Below are 12,200 nucleotides of genomic sequence, written 5' to 3'. Positions count from 1 at the left end.
AGCAAAGGTAGCTATTTTTGAACTCTAACAGAAATAGAAAAGAAATAACAGCCAGTGCAAGGTCTGAATAACAGTATTCAGCACCATCAACACATGGGGAAAATTGAGTTTCCAATTAAACCAAAGCTTTGAAAGTCAACCACAAATTCCTGTAAAACCTGTCAGAGACTCTGGCACAGGAACCCTGAGAATATTTGATTTTCCTATATGAATTTAAATAGACTTTAAATGCCTGTTGAATATTTAACTTGATTCTTGTTGAACATTTCAGTCTCCGTCAGAAAAAAAGGGTGCTTGCAAATCTTCCAATCAGTTTGAAATTTTTTACTGTCAAACTACAGATTTTGCTTTGTTCCGATGCCTTGTGATAATAAGACAGTCCACACAGGTAGCTGGCAGGCACTCCACTGAAATGAATATCATAGCCACCTTGTCAAATGTTAAGAAAATGATTTTATCAAAAGGAAAAAAAGGGTGTGGGAACAGCTGCGCTATTTCTCTTTGCAGAGTGGACGGGACCTCCTACAGCTATCCAGCAATCATGTTTGAGAACTAAACAGACTTGTGACAGACCCTTCATCTGCACAGAGCAAACTGTTAAGCTGTTGTGTTTTAAGCTTAATTTTGTTAAGGTTAGTTTACATAAAACAAAACCTCCCACACTCTCAGAAATAGAGGTACGAGAGAAGAACATTTTTGTACCTATAGGTACATTTTTTTTTAAATGTTCCCTTAAAAGTACAATACTGGTCTTTAAAAGTCCAGAAATGCCCCTTTAAAGGTTCAATTTGAAATAAAGTACAAATCTGTACCATTTTGACCAGTTACACAGTAAGAGACCATTCTGGTGTGAAAATTGGTAGTTATTCGTATGTTCCAATCCCACAGGTATTAAACAAATACTGTCAGGTGGAGGATGTGTGGGAACAAATTGTTCTGGATAACCACAGAAATCAAGATGATGATGTTTTGACTGATTACAAAGATGGCATGTATTTTAAAGACCACTCATTTTTCAAAGACCATCCTCAAGCTCTAAGACTTCATTTTTATGAAGATGAATTTGAAATTGTGAACCCACTTGGTGCAAAACGAAATAAATACAAAATCTGTGCATTTTATTATACTATAGGAAACATAAGTGGAAAACATCGCTCAAAGTTGAGTCACATTCATTTAGCCTTACTGGTTCGCCATTCACATTTAAAAGAGTGTGGGCTTGAAACTATACTTCAGCCCTTGATAACTGACTTGAAGATGCTGTCCACAGAGGGTTTCACTATCTGTGTCGATGAAGTAGAGCACACAGTTCATGCTGCTCTTGCTACCATTTCATGCGACAACCTTTCCGCTCATATGATTGGGCGTTTCTCAATGTCTTTCAATACAGGCAGAATATGCCGATTTTGTATGGCCTCGCACTCGGAGATACAACAGCACTTTTGTGAGGACCATTTTGTTATTAGAACAACCAAAGTACATGAGTACCACATAAACTGTGTGGAAAACAACCCAGAGAGTGCTGCTTTGTACGGTGTGTATGGTAACTGTACATTTGATGCACTGCCGTATTTTGATGTGACCCAGTCTCTTCCCCCAGATGTAATGCACGACTTGCTGGAGGGGGTTATTCCTTTGGTAATGAACTTGGTTATTTGTAAAGCTCACAGGGAAAAGCACATCACCATATATGAAATCAATGATGAGCTGAAAAATGTGAAGTTTGGGAGGAATGACAAGCCGAACAGACCAGTGCCACTGGCGGAAAAGATTCTTCGAAATTCTAACATAGTTGGATCAGCCAGTCAAAAATGGTGCCTTTTCAGGCTCTTGCCTTTTTTAATGGCTCCCCATGTTCCACCTGGCACTCCATATTGGCATGTGTTCTTATTATGTTCAGAAATCATAGATCTTGTAATGGCTACAAATGTGAGAAAAGATGAGCTTGCTCATTTAAACCTGCTTATTCAAGAATTTCTTGAAATGACTACAGAAGTCTTTGGAAATGTTTTAACACCCAAGTGTCACTACCTTATTCACTACCCAAGGCTGATTTTGATGTATGGTCCTCTTCGCCCTTTGTGGTGTATGAGATATGAAAGCAAGCATCAATATTTCAAAAATATAGCGAGTAAATGCAAAAACTTTGTAAACATCACTGCAACTCTTAGCAATCGTCATCAAATGAAGCAGTGCTGGGAGTTTTCTTCAGGTAGGTTGCTTGTTGACTTTGAACATTCACTCAGCACAAGTGTCAGTGTGCCATTTTCATCTCTTCCAGGTGACTTACAGAATGCTCTGGAAATGAACAAAAGTTTTACAGATGTGCATTTTCAGGATAAAGTGCTTCAGCGTGTGTCTGCTATATCTGTCAGCAGTGTCAAATATGAACTTGAGGATGTTTTTTTAGTTGGCCATGTACACACTGAAGCCATACCTATATTCTTTAAAATCAAGTATATTTTGAATGTTGATACTTGTTGGGTATTGTGTGGGGAAACTGTTACTTCCTCGCACTTATGAATGTCATTTCCATGTGGCAGTTGACAATGACTGAATCCTGTTCAATCCAGGAAATGAATTAGACTTTCAAGCTCTAGACACCTATTTAGTTGACGATAGGCTGTTTGTGTCCTTGAGGTATTCTGTGTGACGTGATTGCAAGCACATTTTCCACTTTGTCTATATATATGACATATATATATATATATATATATATATATATATATATATATATATATATATATATTCTGGCTTGATGAAGTAGAGCAAAACATTTGTGTGGACAGTTTTTTAAATACATGCCATCTCTGTGATCCGTCAAAACATTGTGTTCAGGTGTTTAATGTCTTTATGTGATTGTTTACTTTTTTTAAATGAATGTATTTTTCTTGACTATGGCAATATACGAATGTAATCAAGGATGTATTCCTGTGGTTGTTTAAATACTTTGATGTGATTCTATTATCGAAAATAAATGGTTAAATAATCAAATATTTTGGACTATTGGGGGTACATTTTTGTCTCTTTAGGTACGAAATAGATTGTCGCTGGGGGGGTACCCTCATAGGTACCCTATTGTACCCTTTTCAAGGGAACATTTCTGTACTATAGTTTGAAGGTACATTTATGTCTTAGGAAAGTACATGATTGTACTTCAGATGGTACAACTTCATAAGGTACAAAAATGTACCAAGCCTAAAGGGTACAGAAATGTCCTTCAAAAAGGAACACCCCCAGCGACAAGCATTTGTACCCTTTTTGGTACACTTTGGTACCCCTATTTCTGAGAGTGACCAGGAGATATCATTTCTGGCCCCAAACTACAGCCTTCAGACTGCTTGCTCCAATCCATTCATCTGTCACATGTTACCAAGTTACAAGTTACCTATGCATCATTTCTAATTATCTGTAGGTGTAAATCTGATTGTCAATTGTTATCTTGTTGCATTAACCCTGCGACATGTTGTAAACTGCCTGTCCCTTTTCTGTGTATATGTTGGATGGCTGGTTTGAAAATGTCTAAGTGGCCTTTGTCACCTAGCTGTATTTATTGATTTATTTATTGCTGCCAGAAACTGGTTTAGCCTCATGGATATTTAATTGAAAACTTCATCTGTGATGATGCTGCCAAACAGATGCTGTCATATGAGAGTAAACTGCCACTCTGACTAATTGGAGATTAATCATTAGACTTGGTTAGAATAAGACAGATGCTTATGTCTCACTTTGTGTTTGTGTCTGTTAATCTCCCCGGCTGTATGTCATTGCCTCTTTGCCCTATTCACTAACTGAGCCTGTTATTAGTTAAGGCATTGGGTCATACATCAGTCCTAAAGCACATTAAGTATCTGAAGAGACTTTCTGGTAGATATTAATTTGAGGCTGAGAACTGATCTCTTTGTAAAACCCAAACGACAAGCATAGATGCTTCATTGGATCCTAAAAAGAAGCCAGAGATTGGAGGAAGAAGTGGAAAAATAAGACAATAAAATTACTTAAAAAAAAAAGAGAGGAATTACTGAATAAAATACAAATACATTTTAAGATAAAATATCAATGATTAAACATAAACATGAAATAAACCTTTTTATATTTTAACCTCATTGCGTAACTAATAATAATAATAATAATAATAATAATAATAATAATAAAATAATAAAAATAATTTTAAGGTAAGCAGCAGCTATCAACAGTGAGCTGAATTGATCATTATCCATGATTAAAATTAAGCATAGATTTTTTTTTTTTATCAGAAATACATCTACTCATCAGTGCTTTGTATTTCATATATTTACTTCAGTCAAATTGAAATTCTATCAATTATTTTATTACATAATCATGAATCATTTATTTTAATTAATAGCAATTAATTGATACTATACTTTATTAGCCTAAACATTTAGAGACTCTGCTGACTGATGGTTTTTGGTATAGCTGAAACTGGCAAATGAGAAATGGACTGGTTCTTTATAGCGCTTGTCTACTCTACCTGAGCTCTCAAATCACTTCATACAAGCATTTGCGTGCTTAAGTGCTTTCTATCTAATATTCACATTCCTATAGACTGGAGCACCCAGGGATCAAACTGTCAATCTTTTGATGGATGGGTGGAGTTTAAAGTGCTTCATTCTTTATCGCTTTTGCATTGGATGTTGTTATGCTTATGAGAATTTAATACATTCCTAACAAGCAGGCAGTTCAGTTCCCCTTTGACATGGCAGGGTGTGAGTTTCTGACTAGACTAAGCTGAAAGGAAACTTTTTTGTAAGACACTTTGAACTAAACTTTATGCTGTGGTGGAGCTTTTGGGGCTGCCTCAAAGGGATTATGCAAAAAAAAAAAAAGGAAAAAAAATCCTAATTACGGTGCATTATATGCCAGTCGATTTAGGTGTTATGAACTGTGTCTATGCATCCCGACTCCCCTGCAAAAATGACAACCCGGCAATGAAAAGGCAGTGTGGTGCGCGTCACAATCTCATGCTTTTCCAAAGCAGACGTTTTATCAGATCTTATGTGCCATGCAAAAATTAAAGCTTTTGTGGGATCACCTATTTCAAGGCAGGCTATTTACCTTCAGCCGGTCTCTCTCTGGCTAGAGGCTTATGATCTCAGAGAATGTGAATTGGTGTTGTTGTCAATTAACCACACGTGAATAGGGAATAATTTCAGGGTCTTTGCTGGAAGGACAATGCAATTTCATCTGTTTTCAGAATGTCTAAAGAAGGCTTAAACTTCAAGGAGGGTTCTATTTAATTATCTCTCTTGACCAAATCCCTTTTTTAAAGAGGCCATAACAGACAAGTGTGAACTGGCTTTTGTCCGACCCTTATAATATAATACAGGTTTACAGACTTAATGTTAGCCTTCCACTTCCACTTCCATCCATCCATCCATTCGCTTCCGCTTATCCTTTTCAGGGTCGCGGGGGGCGCTGGAGCCTATCCCAGCTGTCACAGGGCGAGAGGCAGGGTACGCCCTGGACAGGTCACCAGTCTGTCACAGGGCCAGACAACCATTCACACTCACATTCACTCTCACATTTACACCTAGTGGCAATTTGGATTATCCAATTAACCTATCCCCACTAGCTGCATGTCTTTGGACGGTGGGAGGAAGCCGGAGTACCCGGAGAGAACCCACGCAAACATGGGGAGAACGTGCAAACTCCACACAGAAAGACCCCGGCCTGATGGTGGAATTGAACTCTGTGTTAACCACCATGCCACCGTGCTGCCCCTTCCACTTCCACGTAGAGAAATAAAAATAAAACTTGACACATCATACAGTCACAGCATGAACTTATCCAGTTGCCCTAATGTGTGTTAAGAGCTAGGAGTCTGCCACTGAAACAAGCTATATTAACATCATAGCAATGTGTGTTTTGGTGCTGAGGTTTGCACTCCAACAATTCTGTTACAGCTTCAATATAACAAATACACTATTTTCTCCTGGTTTCAGTTTCCCCTTCTTTGTGAGAGCCCTGTCACTGACCACTTTTACTTTTTTACTAATGCAAATGGCAAAACTCTATTCTAACATAATCGGCATTTCTCAGTGTTCAACTTTGCCTTCTACAGTAATGACAGTGATTTGAGCGTCAGACAGCTGTATATTATAAGGTATTGTCCTTATATTATAAGGATAATACAAATTTTATATTGTATATATATCACTTATTTATATTATATTGTTATTTATATTTTATAACCCTAATTAAAAACAGTTGAAAACAACTGGAAGTAGCATTTGTCATCTGACAAATCAATTCAATAACTGTTTACTGTAGAGGAGTGTGGCCAATTAAAGTACAAATAATGCTGTACAAATAATCTGCTTGGTCTTGCTATTGAGATTTGACATTTGTTAATGATGTGTGTTTAGGATTAAAGAGATGCAAATATTAGTGCCTTCAGTGAGCTGTACTCTACCCTCTACACAAGGGTGTTTCTTCAGATTGGTCCCCATGCAAGAGAAGGATTCATTTTCCTGTGGATAAGCCACCAGGGAGAAGTGGTCCATTGATTGGATATTATTAGTCATCAAATGTAATCGTCAAGAAGTATCGATGTATTATAAATGACTCTACTCCCCATACTGAAACTACTAACAAACCTGAGAAAAAGCTGCCACAGCTATATTTCATTTTCCTGATTGCTGATACTTTATTTTTGCTATCAACTCCCCCGGTTGTCCCCCTTGTATCTTTCCCAAGAGCTTTACTGACTGTCATATTTGGTGTGACCATCACTTTTACTTGATTTTCACCAAAAATTAAATCAACTCGAGATGTTATCTGTATCTACCCTCACACAAAATTTGAAAATGTGGTTGCTAACAAGCAGACAAGACAAATAAACAGAGCCGGTTACATATGCCATCCCTTCAGGCGGAGAATTACTGCAACAAAGTGGCACATAATATCATCGTATAGATTGTAATTACCTAAGCTTTGACTAAAACATATGCCTCTCTCCGGCTGTTAAGTGATGACATATGAATCCTGCTTCTCGGTCCAAACTACTCTGCATTTATTAAGGCTGTTGTGTTTTTAACATGTTTTAATGCTTTGTATCTTGTTCTGTTTAATCTGAACAAGCCCCTGAAAAAAGTCAGTGATCGCTGATGGCCTGTCTGGGTTTTTATTACCACTATTCATCGGCAGCACGTTTTCAAGCTCAGTTTTTAAAACCTTACGATGTGACTACAGCCCAGCATGCAGCAGTATATTAATGACTAACCTCGTATTGTGGCTGGATTATCTCAGTTGTTCTCCTGACTAAAGTTTGGTCCGTTTACAGCATCCTGCCATGCAATTGCATTTTCCCCTAACCATCAGGAACCCTCATGTTAACTCTCAGTGATGCCACAGTGTTTGTTTGACTTTGGGACCAGAAGTGGATTTTGGACCCGAAAACGGCTAATGATGTCTGACTTAAAGACCGGATAGTGTAGTGGCTAATACATTCTTTTGGAAATTAAAAGGTTGTTGGTTCAGTTCCATGAAGGCACTGTGTCATGGTCCGGGTGAGTGCTGGGCCTTCCCACAGGGCCGGCATTTCCACCCCTGGGCCCCCTGCTCGGGGGGTGAGCCGCCACATCATGCTGACAGGCTGCACCTGAGTGTAACTGGAATTGCCGGCTTCTTAAGACCAGCGCTCAGACTCAAACCTCGCCAGATCGTCTGCAAACCTTTAGGACCTCCGGACGTTGTTGTAACCTGTTAGGATTTCAGCGCTGGTCTGCTCACAGTTTCTCCGTGCCTACCTGCCTGACTCCCTGCCCAGCGCTCAGGATAATCATCTCCCCTCACCCGGACCACCTCCCCTCCAAGCTTTGCCTCCGCCTGTACATGATGACTAAACCCTTACCTCTGCCCCCCTCCTCGGGAGTTCCTGCACTGGCAGATTTCCCAGTGTCGGGTTCTCCATTCCATCCACGACAGCCCTACGGCTTCCCCACGGACACTTCTAGTGCTCCTTATAGTGTTACGGGGGTGGTGAGTAAGAGAACCCAGACGCGGATCGCTCGTTAAGGTTGAACAGTGTCTTTATTTACAGTGAAGCCAATCCAAAGTAATCCACAGTGCCAAGTCCCTTCCGTGCTCCCCTCGTGTGTCCATACGACTTTCGTGAACAGTGACGTCTCTCCTCTCGTATCTCCGTCTCACTCGTAGCCCGGCTTGGTGGAATACTCCAGCGCTGTCTGTCACTCAGCCACACCATTAAATAGCTCTGTCACAATGGTGGATGATTGGCAGCAGCTGGCGAGGAATCAGTTGCAGGTGGGACCGCTCAGAGTGGCGGCACTTCCGGGTCGGACATCTCCCGTTGCTACACAACCGCGTAACAACTACAACGGAGACGGAGACAAAAACAGAGCGGGAGAACAAACACACATACACACACACAGGTCGCCGGTCGGGGCACCGTCGAACCTGACATATAGTTTTGTTTCATAGAAATGCCAAGTAGGCCATGTGTGTTTCAAAGTAAAAGGTTATGAATTTCAGAGTTAAAACTGTGTGTCTCCAAGTGGAGTATTATGAATCATAGTGTGCCTCTAAGCTAATGTTATATTTAAATTCATGTTCCAGAGAAGTAGAGTAGTTTCTAGCGTGTTTTAAGTTTATTTAGGCTGCCGCTAGCCCTCCGTTACTCATGAGTGTTTTTGAGTTATTCCTTGTTTACGTTGAGCAATTCTAAATTATGGTAAGCACTTTGAGCAGCTCTCACCGTTGTTCACTGTTTACATTAATTGCACCACTGTAAATAAAGCTTAGTCACCCTCAGTCCCAGCCCCTCCGAGTGTTGTCTGCCTTAGAGTCCGTTTTCCCACTGGCTTCAGGCCGTGACACACTGTTCCTCTTTGGGTTTGTATCAGGAAGGGCATCCAATGTAAAACTTCTATCATGTGGAGCTGAGTGTTGTTTTAACAAGAGAGCAGTAACTGTAGCATCACTTGATTCAAAAGGTACTGCATTATAACATATGAAAAATATATCTATTGTTGAAGGCTTTGAATTTGAAATAATATGCCAAAGAAAGAGTGATTGCAGCCCAAAAATAGTTAGCAACACAAAGCTAGAATTACTACAAAGAAAGTTTATTTATACTTGCTAATTTATCCAAGTGTGGAGCTCTGCTGTATGCAGCTGTACCTCTTTACTGGATATATCAGCCATGTGCATTTCCTGCTGCCATTGCCAGATCTTCTTTGTACCATGTGTACAAGGCTTCTGCCTTATATCTCTTGTGCTAGACAGCCCATGTGCCCAGTTTGTTTTCCTTCTGTTTTGTTTCATGTCCCTGCTATTGGACTAATGGGTGTTACACCATTAAGTAAAAAAGGGAAAAATGCATTTTTAATCTTTTACCCTTTTAAGCTCCAGAACCTAGATAATGATCGAGTCATCCAAGTGCCTGAAAAAAAAAGTCTCAGAGTGTCAGTGTAATGTGCACTCTAGAATTTAAGGCTGCTGTGTCTTTATTGGCAGTAGAAGATAGTATAATTTGGCTCAATGGCACTATCACCATGACCTCGATGCAAAAACAGATGGAATAAAATCATTATGTTAGCATAAAAAAAAACCCTGAACATCACAGTCATCATAAAGTATATTATATGGCAGGATAATTTTACTGGACTGCATTAGATTGTACAGCGGTACTTATTAGCAAAAGTGGCGATTGACTCCAGTTTCATTCATAGCTATGAAATGTGAACAGGGCAACTTCAAGATAACCCCTCTCATGAGCAATTGTCTTGATATTTATTGTACTAAACTGTGAAGCATCACTCTTGTTGCTGTATAAAATTTGTTCTAAGTGTCATTGAGTGAGGCATGTTTTCATAATGGATGGTAGTTTGTTTTTGCAGGTTTCTCTCATGGATTCACAGCCTTGTTCGTGCTGTGGTACTCGTTTATTTGATGTTGATTCTTCATCACAAAATCACAGTGGCAACATGCCTGAAATCAAAACTGTAGTTTTTTTTCTCTATTTTTGTTTTTTTCCTTTTCCCAGTACAATTCGGCGCTAGTAGGGCACGCAAAAGATACTTTGAGATAATTTGAAAACAGAAGATTTTCTTGGATGTTTAATGTTGAATTCATTTGGTCATTTCAATGTAAGAGAAAAAGACAAAAAGACAAAGGATCAGAAGGAAGAGATCAATGAGGGAAGACTAGCTAAAAGAAAAAGCAGAATCAAAGACAAAGGAAATTTCACTTTCATCCTAACAAAATTTGAGATGCAGATGGTTCAGCTTATTTAAAGTGAACAAACCATTTTTCTTTTTGTTTTAGGCCTGCAGAGCTATTAGAGGATCTTAGTGAGAAAAGATGGCAGTGAAAGTTTAACATGGTTCAACACTTTCAGAAAGAAACAGGAGAAGAACAAATGAATGTTTTGACCATTTTTAGTCACACACACACACACACGCACACACGCACACACGCACACACACACACACACACACACACACACAAAATCTGTTGATTAATTATTTAACATTTATTTAAAAAGGGATTAAAAAACACCACATATCAAAATTAACATCACAAAAACTTCAAAATGCAGCTAACATGAGTGACAATGGACACATTCACTCACAATAGAAACTGAAACAGCTGAGATTAAAAGTATAAGATTTCACAAAAAACAACATCCTTTGGTTCAGCTTCTTCGTTGCAAAAACGCTCTAGCACTGATGTGGCATAGTATTAACCTGTGGAGGATTGTTTGCTGGCATGTCTATACACTGAGTAGCTGATAAAGGGTAATGAGGGGCAGGTGTGCTGGCAGTTGATGAGAATGTGAGTGAGGAATAATGGAAAAGCTTACAGCTGAGAGGGAGTAGCAGAGTTTAAAATGACAGCAACTGGCAGTCATGCACCAAAAAGTGTATTTAGATGGAGCAGACTCCATAAAAATAAAAGGTGCGTAGAGTCTATGGTATTGCAGTATCAAAAATTAAGAGCTCATCCAATGAATCAGAGAGGGTAATTTAACTTTTTGCACACTTACTCTTAAAAGCTTTGTGCACTGATTCAAATATAAGCCTCAGATTCTTCATCCTCACCCACTGAACACTTTATGGACACAGTGTCTTTTCGCTCTGCTGCTACTCGTTTTTTGTTCTGCCAGTACTTATACTGAAACGCCTTTCTTTCATATGCTTTGAAGCTTCAGATCCTACTTCACAGCTAGTTTTCAGTCTCTGTCATGCAGACCTAGAGACCAGTTGGTGACCTCCCAGCAACCTGTGGAGAGAAAAATGAAATGGTGAGTGGTTGCTGAGGGCTGCTGGCTGTTGCTAGGTGAAATCGGTTCCAAAGAGGGAGCTGCAACCAAAAAGCTCGTTGTGATTACATTGATTGCCAGAAAATTGCCACCATCACCTGTAGTTTCCATAGGATAATGTCTGCCAAGCAGTACTGAAGCTTGTGCTATGCAAACTGGAAATGGGGAACGTTAGCCTTCAAAGAAAAAGTTGTGCCCTGTTGCTGAAACCAAGAGGTATCAAAACAACAAAAAAACAAGAAGACACATGTTCTCTGTGATTTATGTTACACTTTTCCCAGGTTCGCAACTGGTTGGCAAATTGTTTGCAAGTCTTTGCAGACAAGTCAATGTTTTCCATGCAAACTACAGGCAGCACCAAATATCTCTTTGTGATCAACAAGCAACTTCTTACCAACTGGTCATGGAATATACCCTTTTTCCTTGCAAGTGAATTACCATGTGGTCAGCAACCTCCAGCACAATCCCATGTAAAAGCAGTTTTTGATATGGTCACAATCTTAATTTATTAATTTGTGTTTCTGGACACAAATTTTCACAGACATAGAAAGCTGGAGGCCCAGTGGCCGAGTATTGATTCCGGTTACTTTCTTGTTAATTTACATCACTGGGACTCAGGGGGTCCCTAGAGGCAAAGTGTAATTCCTGGTTAAGTTATCTTGCCTTTCATGCCATAAACTTGAGTCATACCTGGACACAGCTTTATTTATTACGAATCTGTTACTTGATTAGATTAGGTTAGAATTAGTCATTGAAAATTACATGATCACATTTGAAACTTATAGTTGCCATATCAAGGTTGCCACATGTTTTAATAGCTGATATCTTGTTGCTTTCTCTACAAAAGCCACTGATGTATTGGTGTTTACTTAAATGAAAAAAAAAAGTAGCAAGT

General features: G+C 39.2%; 1 protein-coding gene across 1 annotated transcript; it reads left to right on the top strand.

Moving 5' to 3' along the window:
- Window positions 1-305: 305 nt before the first annotated feature.
- LOC120747414 lies at window positions 306-8,183 on the top strand. Its single transcript, XM_040053251.1, has 2 exons — window positions 306-2,409; window positions 7,989-8,183. Exons 1-2 carry the CDS (start codon window positions 991-993, stop codon window positions 8,007-8,009), a joined length of 1,440 nt encoding a protein of 479 aa, XP_039909185.1. The 5' UTR covers window positions 306-990; the 3' UTR covers window positions 8,010-8,183.
- The last annotated feature ends 4,017 nt before the right edge of the window (window positions 8,184-12,200 follow it).

This window comes from Simochromis diagramma, unplaced genomic scaffold, assembly GCF_900408965.1.
Source record: "Simochromis diagramma unplaced genomic scaffold, fSimDia1.1 OVJJ01000596.1, whole genome shotgun sequence".
Classification (NCBI taxonomy): domain Eukaryota; kingdom Metazoa; phylum Chordata; class Actinopteri; order Cichliformes; family Cichlidae; genus Simochromis; species Simochromis diagramma.
Note: the sequence above shows the minus strand (reverse complement) of the source record. Positions and strands in the feature narration are given on the sequence as shown.